Genomic DNA, 19460 nt, shown 5'->3' with positions numbered 1-19460 from the left:
ATGGTGCCACAAGACTCGTAGATAATACTGAAAAATGTATTTTTCCCTCCCAGACAATTAATTCCATAGCTAATTTTATTTATTTATTTCCATCCCACTTTTCTCCCGAGTCGGGACTCAAAGCGAACAACATACTCGCCTATCTTCCTACTCCTCTTCCTGCGCGCGTGAAAAACATGCATAGCAACACGAATGGCGTGCAAGAGGGGTAAGACATGACATACAATAAAATGAACACCACCATCATAAAGAAACATGTCTAATAAAATAAACAATTATGAAAACCTAATGTGACATAATTAGGAACTAGCACAACATAATTAAACAACAATACATTAAAACCCCAATCTGATATCAATTCATTTAGGCTGTAAAATCTCCATGACAAGATAGCCAATGGCTATGCAGTGTGGAAATTCTAGGGAACTGCTATCCAATACACAATTACACACAAAAAGAGTAACTGTTCTGAGATCTGATTAATTTCAGATTGGAAACAGCCTAGAAAGTATTTTTTTTTACTAACACAAACAACCCATTAATGACAACCTTATGTAAAAGGAACACTTTCCAATGGTTTTCCAACAACTAACACTGCTTCAGACTGTGGAGCTCCATACTGAGAAGTTTGCTCTCCTGCCTCCCAACCCAATATTTAGGCACACATACAAAATATTTGGAGCAGAATTGTATTGCGTTGTTTTTACCAGGATACGATCAAAGGCAGAGGGGGTCCCACCGCGCTGCACATGTCCAAGGATGGTGACTCTTGTGTCATAGCCCAGGCGTTTCACAACCAGCTGTAGAGGAAAGAAGACAACAAAATGATACGATTGTTGGAATTCAACCCTACACTGCCCAAGTCTGCAGTCATCAATGAGGAGTAGTTAGATTAGAATAGGCTGAGGGAAATCCCTGCTTCCCTGACTCCCGAATGACAATTGCAATGTATCTATTTCTTCTCTCCTCTCTGTTTCTGCTCTCATTCTGTTTGTGTGTAATGGATACTTTGCATATGCATGCCTTTTGTCATTGACTTCTACTTTTACATCTTGGTATGTGATGTGTGTGTTGAGATCTCTCTCTGCTTGTGGGTGTCAGGAGAGATGTGTGTTTGGTGATTTTTTTCCTTTCTTTGAACCCTAGAAGAGATGGGGTTAGATAGAATAGCTAGGACACAGTTCTTTGCTATCTAGAAATGTAGATATTGTTTTTGTAAATAAACATTTTGTCATTTAAAGATTGAACTCTGGATCTTTGCCTCCTAAGCTCTAAATTCTTTACAGCCACATGGCACTTCACGCTCTGCTTGCTGTGAGCTGAATGCTCAACTATAAGTATACTGGTTTTTGCATATTTTGGATGCTCTGCTGTTTTTGGGTAGTTTTTCCTAACTCATACAGAAAATCCTAACAATGAATGATCCCTTCCAATTTTAAAATGATAGAATCGTAGAGTTGAAAGAGGCAGCAAAGAATCTCTTGCCCAACTCCCATCACGCAGGAATACATAACTAAAAATATAAAGGGAGTAAAAGTCAACAATGAGTGCAGGATTTGTAGAATATTTCCTGTAATTGAGTGTCTATTAGTATAGTTATGTTTTAGGTTAGGGTGATTTTTAGTTGAGTTAGATGGAGTAATTTTGGTCTTATATATTTTGAAAATTTGCTTTTTTACATTGTTCTTGTTATTTCTGATTTATTTATTTATTTGCTTCATTTATATACGACTTTTCTCACCCCTAGGGGGACTCAAAGCGGTTCACAATATAGTAAATGGCAAAGATTCAATGCCTCACAACCATATAAAAGAAACATTACAAGTCTAAAAGCAATACATATAACCATAAATTAGCTCATTAGGGCTATATAAATCATCAAACATACCATAAAGCATTAAAGCATTAAACATTAAGGTATTTATTTCTGAATAAAAATTAATTAAAAATGACTGCATGACTAAATAACCCCTAACGATGCCAATCCATCTTCTGTTTAAAGACCTCCAAAGAAGGAGGTCTTTTCCAAGGCAGTCTATTCCACTGTGCCATTGTTCTTACAATAAAGATTTTCTTCCTAATATTTAATGGAATTTCTTTTCTTTAGTCATTCAGAATATCCAGCCGGCAAAGATGTTCCAACAGAGATGGACTACTATCAGGGCCAGCTAACACCTCCCAACAAAGGATTTCCCCAGGCAGGAAGTAGCCACGCTTTGCAGACTAGCCCTGCAGTTTCAAAGCTTGGTTGCTTCCTACCTGGGGGAATCCTTTGTGGGGAGGTGATTAGCTGGCCCTGATTGTTTCTTGTCTGGAATCCCTCTGTTTTTGAGTGTTGTTCTTTGTTTACTGTCCTGATTTTAGAGTTTTTTTTAATACTGGTAGCCAGAGGTTGGATGGCTATCTGTAGGGGGTGCTTTGATTCTGTGTTCCTATGTGAAAGGGTGTTGGACTGTATGATCCTTGTGGTTCCTTCTAAATCTATGATTGTAGTCTAGCCAATGCCTGCTCTCTCTATGTCTATCAGAGACAGGTGGGTTAGAATATCCCCTGGTACAGTAGTAATCCCGTTCAAAGGGGCGAACTTGTGTGTATGTGTGTATGTGTGTGTGTGTGGGGGGAATCATTCAATCCCTTGTGCCTCACAACCCTCCAAAATAGCCTATATTTAATATAAACTAGAATGCACAGTACATTACTTCTCAGACTACACATTTCTGTGAGTTGTTCAAAAGTTAATTTTCTATTATTCCTCATTTCTTCCAGCTATACACAACTCAGCCACCTTTAACTTTGAATATAGCTTTGAATATGTTTCAAATTCGTTTTTTTAGGATTTTAACTGTTTATTTTTAATACTGTTAATATTAAATTCAATGTTAATGTCTGTATATTTTTAGGTTTCAAATTGCACTGCATTTGGTTTTACTGTACGCCGATTTGAGTCTCTTTTGTAGACAGACAAAGCAGGGTATAAATAAATGCTGTACTGTATAAACACTAAGAAAAATAACTGCCCAGAAATGTCAATGGGGAATTTCAGCCTCCCAACCATGAGCTCCATTTCATCACAGTCCTGGACCAAGGATCTAAACAGAAACAGGACTGCTGCCACTCACACTCTTAATGTCCTCTGAAGTGATGGGCTTGCCATGCTTGTCGATGGCTCCTTCAGCTACAATGATGATGTTCAGTCGTGAACCTCGATTTCTTGTCTGTTAGAAAAGAGAAGGAAAAATCCACAACTAGTTTTGGAAGAGAAATTGCATTCATCACCTTAGAGGACAAAGAATGCTAGAAAAAAAGCTTTTCTATGCCTCAAGAGTGCCATAACTGCATTGTGCAGTCCACTTGAATTGAAGTGGATGCTTCCACTTCCATTATGAAAAGGTCTGTTTCTAGCCTGCAAGGCTGCAATTACAAAATTATGTCGTGCGTTGCCTAGTGAAGTACTACCAACTCACTAGGGCTCCTTATTGAATCTCCAAGATACCAGATTATTTAATAATAATAATAATAATAATAATAATAATAATAATAATAATAATAAATACTTTATTTATATTCTGCTCTATCTCCCCGAGGGGACTCAGAGAGGATTATAGGCATATATATGGCAAACATTCAATGCCGTTATGCAATTGACAAAGACAGACAGAAAAAAATATGGAACGCTTCACAAATTTGTGTGTCATCCTTGCACAGGGGCCATGCTAATCTCCTCTGGCAGTGGAGACTCATATAATCCAGTTCAAAGCAAATAACCTGGGATCAGAAGGGGCTCGAGTTAGCTGCTAGAGTCTCTCTTTTCAATGGCCGAGTTCTCCTCCCTGGATGGCCAATTTCAGAAGGTGCTGCTGAAGGATCACTGCTTGATGTTTTGGAACACAGGACTGGCATCTTGCAAGTCTCTCTACTTTTCTAAAGGCTATTTAACATCTATATGAAAAGTAGTGTTGCGGCATCTGGGAATTCTGAGTGACAGATGCTACCAATATGCACAACTTTATTTTCTTTATTTAAAAACAAACTCAGGAAAAGTAGTAGGTATGTTAACAATGGTAACGAACTAGGAGAAAACAATTAACCAGAGCCCTTACCCATGTCGTTGGGCTCAAAATCTGTGGCCAGCTGGCCACTGGCCATAGCTGGCTAGAAATAATGAACACTGCAGTCCTCCAGCAGCTGGACAATGGGTTGTGCCCCATCAATGGCTTAAGGACTAGGTACTAGGTAGTAAACCCTCAAATATGGCCTATGAGTTTGCTTACCTCTGTTAACCTCCTGCATAAGTGTTCCTCCCAATCATCCTCTGGTGGAGATTCTGGAATGAAAACCCAGTCTGCTCCACTTGCCAAAGCTGTTACAAGGGCTAGATAACTACAGGAAGAGAGATCAGGTGGAGGAGATTACTGATCCAGTCCAAAACTTAGATCTTAAAAATCTGTACTGAAAATTCAAAATCCGTATCAATGGTTATTTATGGTTAAGTTTGACTAAACTGTAAGGAATGTGGCTTTGCAAGTTCCAACAGTATAAGAACAGTACTTCACATCATTCATTCCTTGTGGGGGAAACTGACAGTAGTCTGCATTCAGACTTTTTAAGGACTGAGAGGTGCTTTCTTCATCTCAACAGCTGACTAAAGCATGGAGTAAAAACTCATAAAATGGATTACAATAATAGCAGGGCAATGCCATATCCATACTTAGTGAAAGCAAGTTAACAACATCATTTGTTTATGTTAGAAATTACAACCTTGTTCAAGCCTCCTCTAGTGATTTGTTTATCTATAATTCTGTTTGCTTACAGTTTTGTATATATGTTCTACTATGCAGCTTTTTTTGCTCTATGTTTCCTGAGAAGCTGTGGGAGGGGCTGGAAACCACATGATCTGATCTGAGGATGTTCAGATCTCAGATTCTATTTCAGATTCATCTTTGACTTTGGACTGCTAAGAGCAAATACTTGCTGTTGATTGCTGGAGGGATGCCCTGTGCCATCTGCATGGAGATTATCTCAAACATATCTGAAACTGGACTGACAAGCTATGTACCTGTGTTATGCAGAACACATGAACGTTGTGAGTAAATCAAGTATGTTATTTTACCAAAGCCTACTTCATTTTTGTCTATTGAGTGCATGATATATGGAAGAGTAAATATATTTTTGGGTACTGAAAAACACTTCAGAAACTCTGCTGTTTTTATGCAGTGGCATATTCTCTGTTTTCCTAACAGATCAGAGACAATAGGTTCAGTCTAACAGCTGAAGACATTGCCTTGCATATTACATTCTGTTGTATACCATATGAGAAGATTCTATTCAAATTGTTTTTTTGGCTCTTCTCTGAAAGATCAAACTTCTCCAAATGGTTGTGAGTGCCATTTTCCAAAGGTTTATGAAGTTGATTTCTTTCAAATAACTATATAATTAAAATATGAGACATTTGGGTTTGGACAACACAGTAAAAGGTGATTCATCTAGAATGAAAGCAGAAGTATTGGGGAGAAATAAGCACTTGAAGAGACTACATACATAATGCTAAGCCATGATTTCATGTTATATCCAAATGCAGCTAATATTCTAATTAAGAAAATAGCATTGTTTCCTACCCACAGTGACGACCCATCACCTCCAGCACAAAGGTCCTCTGATGGCTGTAAAGTAAACATCGACAGTGAAAAAGAAAACAAATGAGGTTATTTATGTATAACACTCTGGTATCCTGCCCTTAGATAACTTTCTTCAGAGCAGGGAAATTAGTACCAACTGATTGACTCTTGTTTGCATAAACATACATTATCCCATGGCCTTGGCTTAAACTCTGCTGATACTCTTCTTTCTTTAGACTAAAGATTCTTTGCCATTTTTCAGATAAATGTATCTATTTGGAGGTCCCCCTCATCACCATCTAATCAGCTGTTTTCCCTTTTTAAGACCAACAGTATACTCCAAAAAAGCAGAGATATGACTAATATTTTACAAAGGCACACATTCCTTCACTCTTCAGGTCTCAAAGGCTTAAAAGTTTGCCAAATAGCTTCCAAATTAGTGCTCAGCCTGTAATACTGCTCAATTCTTAGTGAGTTTTTTGTTTGTTTGTTCCATTTTTAATACATATTATTAGTTTCAATTCTTCACATTTCTTCTCACTCACTCTGATATGTCCCAATTGGCAAACCAAACTTTAGATTTAATCCAGGCACAACTACCGATTAAAGTATCTTTATACATGCATAATCACAGCCCCATTAATTTCCCTTAACATATTATCTGTAATAAAGCATGTGCTCTTTTCAACAAGCTTGTTATAAATGGGAGGATGGATAGGCTGGTAAAAGAAATAGGATTTCAGTTCACATTCATGATACGTAAATATCCAAAAGCTCCACCTTTTTTCAGGGAGATTTCATTTTAGAAGCAACTGAGGGAGAAAGAAAAGACTAAGGATCAGGATTCACCTTTTCCAGAACTAATGATAAAAAGTCTACAAATGAAACAGTCCAATTATAAGCTCAATAAATTCTGTAGTCCTAGGTCTTGGAAAATAAGCAAGTCCAAATTGTGTTAGGTCCATAAATAAAACCAAATAAGCCACTGTTGGCATGTATTTGGTTCATTTAGTTTGTTCTTACATGAGGAAGGGCAAAAGAGTTCCCAAGACTTTGTCAGCTATTGAGCATACATTTTCAGATCTCATCGTAAGAGTTTAGAGGAGTTTTTTTTAAAATTAATTTTAAAAAATTAAGGCGAAGGATCTCGAAGAATACTAGGAACAATAATTATATTCCTGTAATGATACTTGAAAGTTGGAGTTTTTTATCAGAGACTACAACTCTCAGTATTCACAGAATTACAGAGTTGGAAGAGACTGCATGGGCCATCCAGTCCAACCCCATTCTGCCATGCAGGAAAAGCATATTCGAAGTACCCCTGACAGATAACCACCCAGCCTCTGTTTAAAAGCTTCCAAAGAAGGAGCCTCTACTACACTCCCTAAGCAACATGTGAATTTCGGGAGCCATAGTGCTGACTGGCTCCTTTAGGCTTTGCCAACACTCAGCAGCTGTTTAGGCACTTTTTACATATGCCAGTATGATAGAAGCAGTTGTACGCTGATCTGCTTTCAATTTGTCATTGTCTTCTTCTCCTTTATCTGGGAGATTCTTCACTACTTCCCACAAATTGTCTCTTAACAAAAAAAATTCCTTTCAAATGACGATGTGGCATAATTGCTGGCATTCAACCTTTCAAAAAACAATCCACTTGCTTGAAATGCCATTGCCATATTTCTTCAGCCTCAATATGGTCTGTACTGGTCAGTACTGGGCTATACTGGGTCATACTGAGCCCACAACCTTTGTGGGCAAGTGGGCTTATTAACAAAAGACCCTCTCTATAAATGTATAGCAGAATAACTTATTAGCAGTAGCGTGACCCAGCACCAGTAGCTAAATTTGATCAATCAACAAAACAAAGAGACCAATATTATCTCTTCTTTAGGAGGCTTTTCTTTACAGCAAAATAATACGGTTGCACTATTTACAAAAGCAAGGTTTCCATAACATAAATAAAGTTCTTTATAATTCCTTCTTTGCTACCACGCTGGGCTTCTTTCTCATGCAGATAAACAGCTTCACTCTCACAGAGCTTCCTCTCACACCAAACTTACACAGAAGCTTCGCACAGTAGCTTTGTGCACAGCAACCTTCACACTGGGGCTTCACAAATGAAGCTTTACACCAGGCCTTCCCACACATGAGGTCTTTCTCACACTGAGGCTTCCTCACACTAGGCCTTCATACCGAGGCAGTCTCACACTCCTCAGGACAACGCTAGCTTTGGCCCATTAACTCTAGCGGGCTTCAGCCTACTCTCTCTCTGCAGGATGATGCTAGCTTATTTAACCCTTTCAGTGCTTGACTCACATTTTTGTAATTAAAAATACCTAGTTAATTTTTAATATTTCTGACAACTACAACTCTCAAGGTTCAAAGAATTACAGAGTTGGAAGAGACCAGTCCAACCCCATTCTGCCATGCAGGAAAAGCATATTCAAAGTACCTCTGACAGATGGTCATCTAGCCTGTATTTAAAAGCCTCCAAAGGAGGAGCCTCCACTACACTCCCTAAGCAATGTGTGAATTTCGGAAGCCATAGCCCCAAAAGAGAAACCACTCTCAGCTTTGCAGAAGGTTTACCTTTGAGCAGTGGTGGTGATAGCATCTACTATCTCCATTATCCTATGGAGGGCTGAGTCTGTGCCAATGGTCATGTCAGTACCACAAAAGTCATTATCAATAGAGCCAACCATTCCAACAATGTTCAGGTGACTGGAGTTCTTTGCTTCTTCTGCTGTGATACCACCTGAAAGAAAATCAGGCAAAAAACGCATTGGAAAACCAGCAGGTGACAACACTGTTGCAAGGTTGCATTTACAACTGAAATTGGTAATGAGGGAGGGGCAGAAAACATTTTTATTTTATTTTGTAGTTTAGGCTTTTGAGGAATAGGATGCGAGAGGGTTGCTGGTTTTGTTGTGTACTTGAATTACATTGAATAAAAGAATAATAGAGTAGTAGAAGTGGAAGAGACCACATGGGCCATCTAATTGAACCCCTTCCATTGCAGCATCTGAGATTTGAAATCCAAAACATTTCATAGGAAAAAGATTCTCTTCTTTTTAAAGATAGGTATCCCACAGGATGGTATCACATCCGGGCGTCCCCTGGGCAATGTCCTGGTAAACAGCTGATTCTCTCACTTGCAGTATATTCTCAGTTTACTTCTGACACAATTTTAAAAAATCGGGGCAAAAATTATTCAGCAGAGATTTGTCATTGCTTTCTGATGCTGCTGAAGGAGTGTGACTTGCTGAAGGTGATCTGTTTGGGGTTCTTTGATTTGAGGGGCATTTGAGCCCTGGTTTCTTAAAGTCCCAGTCCAATGCTCAAACTGTAATACATACTGGTGTCCACCCATCTACATCCCCCAAATTTCTCTTACTTCATCTATGTATCAGTCAAAATGTCTGGAAGTGATAGAAGATTGAAAAGTGATTATTTTGTGCAGGAGATAGGAAGAGGCTTTTGTTTTTGACACACTTTTGTGGTCTTTTGATACTGTTTTCAGGCAATTATCACTGCAGAAAGCAATAATGAGGTTTAAGGGCACTGTCTGTGGGGTTTGAGGGCCATATGTGGCGGAAAGTGAAATGGGAGTCAAATTCTTCTCAGCCTCTAACAAATAAGATTTATCAAGAGCTCCCAATTTCCCTTTTTTGCCTTAGAGCAGCAGCTGCATTTTGGATAACTCTCTCAGCACTAGAACTCAGAGTCAAGACATAATAGGGAAACAATACATAGGGCAGGAGCTTAATGATGGAAGCTTATTTAAATTTCCTTTATAAAAGGATCTTTGGACTCTAAGCAGTTACCAGTATTACAGCATGAAGCCAAGACAGCTCTTTGGCCTTTGCAGTCAACGTTAGAGCCTCACCATGTTTCAAGAAGGCCTGTAAATTACTCAGACAATGACCAAATGGTCCCTAGCCTTACAATCACACAAGCCAACTACTTCATGGTGATGGGAGGAACTACCACCAGATTTCAAAAGATTTCCTAATTTTGCTTTTAGCTCAACTTCCTAGACTTTGATGGACACAAACATAATACCTGTCTTAACCAGATCCTGCAGCAAACCACTCCATTCTGCTCGGAAGGTGTCTGCTCCGGTCAAACTGCCATCGCCTCCAATCACACACAGGTTTGTGATTCCTCTTTTTACTAGATTGCGTGCAGCTTTCAATCGTCCTTCACGATCGCGGAAATCCTTGCACCTGGCACTCCCGATCACTGTGCCACCCTGGTTAGGGACACACCAGAAGAATAAGCGGGGAGCAGAAATACAAAGTCAGTGTTATTGTTACCTAGCCCAGTTGCTCCTTTCAGCAACAGAGAAAGAGGAAGAAAATTCCACTGTACTCATATTGCTAACCCATCACTGGAAAACCTATCCACATGGAGCATTGAGGACATTTTTCCAGAAGAGCAAGCAGGGTTTCTAACACAAGGGACAGGAGGTTTTGGTTTTGCTCCATTGTATATTGAAAGTGGCAAGTATATCTTATAATTACAACCCAATAAATGTCCCAAAGGAAAGCAAAATCCCTGGAATTAAGACAACATATTTTTGCAACCAGGTACCCATTTGTGATATGCAGATATAGGGCTCTGCCTTATATTAAATAGCCATGCATGCTATTTTGCAAAGCAAATAAACTATATAACATCTTATGGATCACACAAATCCTAGATGGAATACAGAGATGCCAAATCAATAAAAATCAATGAATTTGTTGGCATGGAGGAAGAATGAGACTATTCTTTAGTCTGACTGGGAAAGCGCCTTATACCAAATCATATCACTGGTCCATCTAGCTCAATGTTGTTTACAAGAACTGCTGGCACCTCTCTCCAGATTATTAGGCAAGAATGTTTGCCAGCCTTTCTTGGATATACTGTACTGGGAACTAAACCTGGAGGCTTCTGATCAAAGTACCAGTAAATTATGCCAGTCAGCAGGTACCCAACATGACAGGCACAGACACCCAACTTCCATCTGATGCCTACTTAAGAACTAAAAAAGTTATCATGGGGGAAAGGGGTCTCCACTGAAGCATTTTTCACTAGTCCTTGTTTCCACAACAAGCCATTTTTTTTAAAAGGGACAGAAAGTGAAGTGAAATCTTCCAAACAAGGGCACAGATTGCAAAACAAATGTTACAGGGGTCTTAATCCTTTCTTGTGCTATGCAAAACTAAAAAAAAAATCGTGGGAGTTACACTTTAAAATGTACCTGTTCCAATGTACATGCAAATTCAACTTAAGAACAAATCTACACAATCTATGTTGTCCGTAACCCAGGGACTGACTGTATAAGTTTTTCTTACCTCTTGCCCACTTAATGCCTAGTACCTTCAGGCTTGATTCGTTGGTTAGTATTTATGTACTTATTCCATTCCAACAGGTTCTAATAGAACCACTGTTGGTCTTACCAGAACCAGCTTAGGTTGTTTCTACATGAACAGATTATATGCTTATGCAGCACAAGTTTCACTGTCATGTAGTAGTCACAGTGTGGGACTAGCATTTTGAATATCCAGATTCTAGTTTCCACTGGGCCATTAAATCACTTAGTAACCTTAGATCAATCAAAATGGAAAGGAGGAAAGCCCTATTCATTGTTGACTTGAGTTCTATACAGCAGTGTTTCTCAAACTATGCTCTTCCGGGTATTTTGGACTTCAGCTCTCAGAAATCCCAACCAGTGTACCAGCTGTTAGAAATTGTGGGAGCTGAAGTCCAAAATGTCTTGAGGAGCACAGTTTGAGAAACTCTGTCTTACGGGAAAGGCTGCATATAAATGATAGTACTTGTATCAAAGAATTATGGACTGGTGAGCTGTTTGACTGCACCAGAATCCTTTGCAATTCTTGTTATGAAATTCAAGCAGCTCCTATTCAAAGCCTCAATGCAGACATGGCTGCAGGGAAAGGTCAGCTCCTATTTCAAATTATTTTGGGTTTCAAGACATTCACTGTGACCCCAAGCAACAGCCATATCATTACACTTAAGACACATGACCCAGTGATTCCAAATGATGAAAAGGTCAAGATGATACAATAATGTTTCCCCTGATAGGAATTCCTCCTTCAGACAGCCAATGGACTATATGAACTTTACAAAGAAAAACAACTTTCAAGGGGGAAAAAATTAAAAACTGAATATGACATCTGTGGCGTTTTTATTAAGTAAATAATAAGTAAGCTTTAATAAGTAAGTAAGTGTTATTTTGTTTTCTGTTGTTGTTGTTGCTGTTGTTGTTATTGTTGCTGTTGTTGTTGTTGTTGTTATTATTATTATTATTATTATTATTATTATTATTATTATTATTATTATTATAATATCCTGCTTTATCTATCCTGAAGGAGGCTCAAACCTAAAAAGCATCAGCTTACAATTTAATATATATAAATATGCAAACAATAAAACAGGATTAAATATAAACACTTTTTTAAAATTCTCAGTTATAAACCATTAAAACATATTCAAAGTTTATGATATCTTTCAGAGGATTGAGAACCACTGCATTGGAGAGTGGCAAGTTGGGGAAGACAAACATAAAATACTCCAATAGAGCTTGTCTATTTTTTTCCTGAAAACCTCAAAGGAAAAAAGGGAATGAAAATGAGTTCTGAAGACCTCTTTCCTGGGGTTTTCTTTTGACATTAAATTGGTTTGTCTCCCTTTAAAGTACTTGGAGTAATCCTATGTTTTTCGCTCTAGTTAGGTAAATCATTATTACACTTAACTTCAACTTTGTTTGTCATATCTGTTGCTTATGAAATGAAGCTATGCAATCTCAGTTATGGATTGCACAGGACTGGAGAAATTCCTTTAACCGATTAAATATAAACAAGTGACTTACCAGTTGCAGCATCATAGAAACACTCTCCCATGTTGCTTCCCTAATATTGTCACCACCATCCACAAGACCTTGGTAGCCCTACAAAGGAGATATAGATGAGCTTTAAAGTCTTCTATGCCCAAAAGCAATTAAACAGAGAATACACAATCTTCTCTCAACATTTTTATTTTGTGAATTGGATTATTCACAAATTGAGTTTAATATGTTCTCTCTGGGATTCTCTGGATCTTCCAATGTGATCCTATAGTCAGCTTCCATAGGTTCACCATAGAGTTGCACTGGAAGACCTAGACTTTCCTAGAGAAGTATTATCTCATGTAAAAAAAATAACAATTTCTTTATCTGCAGTTTTTTTTACTTTCACAAGGGTCCTAATCCCAGCAAATGTAGAGAAATGACTGTATAGAGTTTTATCTGTCACTCAATTGCTTATTGTACCTGCAGAACAATGCTCAAAATAAGATGCTGCCAAAATACAGCAGAGGACAGTTCCATGTTGGGGATACATTTGGCTTGGATAGAGAATTCTCTGGAAACTTCCAGCCCTCTTCACATCCCAGGACATGGAACAGGAAGTACTTTAACAAAAAGAACCCTTAGTATGGAGTATTGGTGCAATAGCAGCTGTCTTGATACTACCATCACTATGCAACTCATTGCAACTTGGTTCTATCTATTTTTTTCTAGGAGCAACATGATGCTGAGGGACAAACAACTTTACAAGTTGTTCTGCGACCACAGTGTTTTCTAGGGCCCTATTGCTAAGCCAAATGCAGAAAGGACTGCACCTAAGGAAAATGCAAACTGCCCTAGAGATAGCAAGGATTGAACCAGGCATTTTCTACAACAGACCAATAGTACAATGCACTGGGTTGCAGCCTGCTAAACCCATGTTTTCTAATCTATACTTTGATGCTCTTTCCCCCAAATCTATCTAGCCAATTTCAGAACATTCAAAGAACCCAGATGGTGCAACAGAAATATACAGGGAGAGGGAGCCCACATAGTGAAGTGGTTTGAGTGTTGGACAACTATGGGGACTAGGGCGTGAATCGTGAAACCCACTGGGTGACCTTAGGCAAGTCACATTCTTTTCAGACCCAGAGGAAGGCAATGACAAACCATGTCTAGGAAAAAAATCTGTCAGAAAAACTCTTTTGATAGGGTTATCTTAGGGTGATCATAGGTCAGTAAAGATTTGAAGGCACACAACAAAAACAAAAGATAGACATAACTTATTCTATATAATGCAAGTAGCTCTTCTCTGGTACTGAAACAGATATAGGAGGAAAACAGCACTATTTTAGCACAGGATTCTAGATTATAACTTCCAATTATAAGGCTGTGTTCATATGTACAGTAGGCGAAGGTAGAAATTAAGTCATTAACCAGGCACACTATTCCAAATTGAAAGCAGGACGCCACATTTTCTTAGTAGACATCTACAGTTAAAGAATCTGCCTTTGTTTAAAGAGCAACTGAGACTGGTACATCATAGCCACCTTTCTAAATTCATAACTTGAAGTGGAACAGTTTAACTCTCCCACTTCAGGATACAATCACCTCATTTGGGGGATGTGAAAAGGAAGACTTCTATAGGAGAACCTTTCATACTTCAGCTGTTTTCAATTTCAAAGCCCTCTTCCAGTATCCTCAGTATGCTTTGTCAATGGAAGGGATTTAGGAGTTCTACTCTAAAACATTTGGAGGGCCAATCGTTCTCCGGCCTGAGATGCCATTCCCAACCTCAGCAAAGGGAACAATCACACACACTTACCTCATGAACGAAGAACACTTTGGCACCAGTGTATATACCCACTCGGACTACAGCCCGGACAGCAGCATTCATGCCTGTTTAGAATTGGAGGAGAAGAGAAATTACACTGATGCCCCCAATCAATGAGCCACCTCTTTGAGGAGTGATCTGAGGAATGAATGAATCTCTAGGAAGCTTTTCTTTGCTGTACTTCAATGGAGACACGAGATGATTCTAGACAAGGCTTTCATTTTCCAACCTTCTTACCTCAAACATGGAACCATTTACAAGATCTCTAAATAGCATTTCATTTCATTCACAACCCTCCCGTGTTTTTCGGAGGCTTCTTCCATCTCTCTCTTTTTTCTTTTTTCTTTTTTAAATAATAATCTTTACTGAAGTTTTTTTTATTACAATAGCTAAAATCAGATAGATTTAAAATCAAAAGAGTTGAAACGAGAAGAAAAGAGAGAAAGCCAAAGCTTGAAAGTTGTATATGAAAGCTTGAAATCGGAAAAAAGGGGGAAAGAAATTAAAATGTGCACAGATATAGTAAAGATAGAAGATAGGGTAGTTAAATTTAAGAAGTAAAAGTAGTGAAAAGGTCTGATTTTATTTTGTGTTGACTTCCCATGACATCATCTGTGAGATTTTGTTCCTTTTCCATCTTCCGTATCAATCTCTTAGCTTTTCCTTCTCCTTGTCTTCTTCCCGTATTTCTGATTTCTTGGGACTCCATCTCTTTTTTTTTTTCTTACCAGAGAAAACATATTTAGAAGGAAAGGACGGACTAGCTAGCCGCACAATGTATTTTGATTCTTAGCACTTGAAGCCCTCTGTCTGGAAGCACAGTCAGATCTAGCTTGTATTAAATCACAAAAAACACATAGGTTGATTAACAAGACTTCTAAGGGGTTACTTCATAGACTCATATTGCTGAAAGAGTCTCTTTGTTATTTAATCCAAAAATGCAGGCATCTAGTCTAAACCTCACCTGGATGGGGCTCATATTGATTATCTATGTATTAGACTACCATGACTACATATCATCCATTCTAGGTCAACTGCAATGTAAACAGACCAAACTCATACAGAAACAGAATAGCTCGTGACAGTGACATACAGTCTCAAACTCTGGCTTCCCAATTGAAGGCTGTCATTTGCAGAGCACAAGGTGACATAAGGACAGATTGGGGGCCAGTCTACCTCAATACTAGTAGACACCTCGTTTACAATACTGCACCTCGTTCACTTGGAAATGGTATGTCATGAACAACAACACCTGGTTTGTAATTCAGACGAGCAATTTTTTTTCTGCATGTGCTGTCTCTATTGTACAATTAATATTGGTCCTTCCCTAATCCATCACTTAAGTGACAACTAAGCATATAAAGGCTAGGAAGGGGCAATTAATCAGGAGAGCCTCAAAAGTTCCTTGGATTAGTTAACACACAGGGAATACTAATGCAAAACAGGGAATATGCACATGCCTTTTAGAAATGTTGCCCAGGGAGAGATCTGCATGAAACCTAATGGATCCAAGGGAACGGAAATACCTGGGAAGATCACACATTCCTGATAGTTGGGCTTCATGCTTCTCTATGTGTGATAGAGTCACCAATGGATGAAACAAAACACCTTCACACTGAGACATCTGTACGGGATCTGTATTTTTCAATACTCCTCAACGTAACACAGATAGCCTCCGGCCTACACAAAAAGCTTTAACCCACAGTGCTGGGGAGGCACCAAAGCACACTGACATTGCAGGTTATAGCAAGTGCTATGAACCTGTCCAAGAGCCCTGCCAATGTCCTCCACAAACACCATACCTCACCCAAGTGAAGGCTTTCATATGGGGACTATTTCATCCTGGATTTCCTGTTTTCCTCCAGAATGGACATCCCAGGGGTTCTTTGCTCTATCTTTGCTGTGGAATTTGCACAACCCCACTCACCGCATCTCCCTTAACCATTTCCTATCCTTTCCTATGGCACACAGCAAACAGAGGAATTGATCAACAACTGAACAAGAAGTTTGGGGAGAATTCACCATGATTTATAGAAGTTGTAGTTTGCCTACATAACGAGAGTACTGTGAACCCAACCAACGATGGATCTGGACCAAACTTGCCACAGATTATGGGACTTGAAGTACCTTCACTCACTTCCAGAGACCACTGCGGCCCCCACCAATGACAGACCTGGACCAAACTTGGCACAAAGACCCCTTATGACCCACTACATCCTGCTGAAGGTTGGAGAAGGATGGACCAGGGACAATGAGAATTGCAGTATCTTCACTCACTTCCACCAACCACTGTGACCCCCATGAATGCTAGGCCTGGACCAAATCTGGTACACAGACCTCCTATGACACACTTTATGTCCTGGTGAGGGTTTGGTAAGGATGGACCAGAGACAATGGGATTTGCAGTACCTTCACCCATTTCCACAGACCACGACTACCCCCATGAATGATGGGCCTGGACCAAACTTGGAACACAAAACCCCCATGAACAACAGACCATACTAAAGGGGTTTGGGGAACTGACCCACCTACATGAGAGTTGTAGTTCATCCTGCATCCACAGCACTCGGAGCCCCATCAATGACAGATATGGCCCAAACTACTAGGATGAATTGTAGCAATGAAGATGAATGTGTTACCAAAATGATATTTTTGTTTCAGACCACGCCAATTACCTTCCTATTATCTTCAGTAGCTAACACAGAACAGAAATGAAGGACTGGGGAGGGGATGAGAGATTTGCTCCTCCTCAGTCCAAACACTCACTTGTTGTTGTGAACTGCCATCAAACTTATGTTGATTTGAGGTGACCCCACGAATGAGAGACCTTTAAGTACCCCTATCCTCAACAGCCCTGCAGATGTCATGCAGATTCAGAGTATTCATGGTTTCCCTGATTGCGTCTACCCTTTTATAACATAGTCTTCCTCTTTCCCTGCTGTCTTCTACCTTTCAAACATTATTGCCTTTTCTAGTGAGCCATGTCTTCTCATGATATGGCCAAGGTACAACAGTTTGAGTCTAGTCTTCTTGAAGAAGAGGAAACCAAGAATGGGAGCCTTTCCAGATTACCCACAAAATTACACCCACCCCCCAAATGCAGTCTTAAAAAAAAGCAGACATATCATAGTTAAATCACACCATACACTTGAGTAAGTATGGTGCAGTTTTAAGCTCTTCTCCTGTTTAACTTCCTAGTCATCTTGTGAGAGGGATTTAAATATCCTAAAGGCACCAGATGCTATCTGATCTTGGAGGCTAAGTAAGCTCAGCCCTAGTTAGTTTTTGGATGGGAAATTACCAAGAAATATAATGTGCTGTGGACAATATTCCATGGGAATGAACTGGCAAAACCACCTCTGTGGTTTCCATCCTTTTTTTGACCAGGGACCACTTTGACCAGGGGCCATTCTCCAACATTAGTGCTAAAAGGGTTACTAATCATTTTTGGTCAACTTTAGATTCAGTTTGGTTATCTGGAGTGCTGATTCAGAAAACTGCATTGGATATACATCAGATCTAGTTTGTGATATAGAATATATGCCATCCAGTAGTCGCCACCTGCTTGCCCACAGAAAACCATATTTAATAATTTAGAGCTGATGTGGTCTATCCAATGCAATTGTTGCATTGGATAGACCACATCGGCTCTAGATTATTGAATATGGTTTTGTTTGGGTGAGCAGGTGGTGACTACTGGGTGGCTCTGCGGAAAGGAGCAAAAATAAAATTAATAAAATAAATTAATAAAATAAAATAAATAAATAAAGAGGAAGGAGGTTTGTGGACTGTTATTTCATTCTTGTAGCCCACTGCTGGGCCATAGCCCACAACTTGGGAACCACTGGTTTAGTCTTTGTTTTAAAAAAGCATATGGGCATTCATAGGGCAGCAATAGGTCAACAAGTGACTTGAAAGAATATTTGTATACAAGGAAGTAGTAGGGCTTAGTTCCAACGGCAGTGGAAATATTAAGCAAACAGAGAAACAAACAAATGTTATTTTAAATAAAAACATTCTATTTGAAATGCTTGACAAGCCATTTACATATTTACTGCTCCAAAGCCAGAACAAAAATTAGAACAGAATTTGTTCTAAAAATTTGTAAGAGAAAGACTTTGATGTAGCACAATGTATAATATCTGAACATTGCAATTTCTGGCTTTGGTTTCCTTATTTCAGTTCTTCTGGTGGATATGAGTGTTTCTTTTCTGTTTAATATATGGACTGATAGTGGAAATAAACTTAAATTGATTCTCTCCTCCCCACGCCCACCTTTTTTGTGTGTGGAAGTTGCATGCCGTACAAAGTGACCTCCCTTATAGTACATGGCCATGTAGCTTAATTTGGAACAAAAAGTAGGTTCCATTTGTGATTACATTCTGAATTGACTATTTTCAGTACTGTATTTTTTTAATTTTCTTGGCTATTTTTTGGAAAAAATGGGGAAGTAGTTTCCTCCCATAGTTTCAGATTTTCCAGAAATCTTATGTCTTTATAATTTGTTTTATTTTCCTCTCCTCGACAGGAATAAGAAAGGTATAGAATAAACACGAGGGAAATACAGGCAGCTATAAATGAAAGATGACGTCATTCTACTCCTCTTAAAAGTCTCTTTGTGAGGCAAGATAACTCCAACATAAACACCTGTGTCTTGTAACACTGAATTAAACCACTGGGCTGCTGAACTTGCTGACTGAAAGGTCGGGAGTTTGAATTTGGGGAGTGGGGTGAGCTCCCGCTGTTAGGCCCAGCTTCTGTCAACCTAGTAGTTTGAAAACATGCAAATGTGAGTGGATCAACAGGTACCTCCGGTGGAAGGTAATGGTGCTTCATACAGTCATGCCAGCCACATGATCTTGGAGATGTCTACGGAGAATGCCGGCAATTTGGCTTAGAAATGGAGATGAGCACCAACTCCCAGAGTCGGACATGACTAGACTTAATGTCAGGGAAAAACCTTTACCTTCACCTTAAAGCAATGATATCGAAAATGAACATGACAGCAGTTATGAAGAAATGCTGCAGATGTATCTAACGAGCTGCATCTTAAGTTTTGGATGTTCCAAATTTACGTCACCTTTGGCCATTGGACAGCCCTAGGCTAGCTCAGAACGCACCTACACTGTAGCAGTATTGCAGTTGGACACCACTTTAATTGAGTTGTAGTTTTACAAGGTTT

The 19460-nt window shown here is 39.1% G+C and overlaps 1 protein-coding gene and 1 non-coding gene across 4 annotated transcripts in view; both read right to left on the bottom strand.

The window, feature by feature from the left end:
• pfkm (phosphofructokinase, muscle) overlaps positions 1-19460 on the bottom strand; it is a 61315-nt gene that overhangs the window by 16452 nt on the left and 25403 nt on the right. For all 3 annotated transcript variants that reach the window (XM_003227828.4, XM_008121206.3, XM_062971587.1), the window contains exons 3-10: positions 14270-14343; positions 12493-12570; positions 9678-9867; positions 8205-8370; positions 5616-5660; positions 4272-4380; positions 3120-3215; positions 708-800 (exon numbers count right to left, since the gene is read on the bottom strand). In XM_003227828.4, coding sequence (XP_003227876.1) covers positions 708-800; positions 3120-3215; positions 4272-4380; positions 5616-5660; positions 8205-8370; positions 9678-9867; positions 12493-12570; positions 14270-14343 — 851 coding nt within the window. The remainder of the gene's footprint in view (positions 1-707; positions 801-3119; positions 3216-4271; positions 4381-5615; positions 5661-8204; positions 8371-9677; positions 9868-12492; positions 12571-14269; positions 14344-19460) is intronic.
• Positions 3661-3769, bottom strand: LOC134297236 (U6 spliceosomal RNA). The gene has a single exon (XR_010003967.1). It is a non-coding gene; the product is annotated as a U6 spliceosomal RNA (small nuclear RNA).

The sequence above is a fragment of the Anolis carolinensis genome, chromosome 2 (genome assembly GCF_035594765.1).
Source record: "Anolis carolinensis isolate JA03-04 chromosome 2, rAnoCar3.1.pri, whole genome shotgun sequence".
Lineage (NCBI taxonomy): Eukaryota > Metazoa > Chordata > Lepidosauria > Squamata > Dactyloidae > Anolis > Anolis carolinensis.
This window is presented reverse-complemented; position numbering and strand designations above follow the sequence as displayed.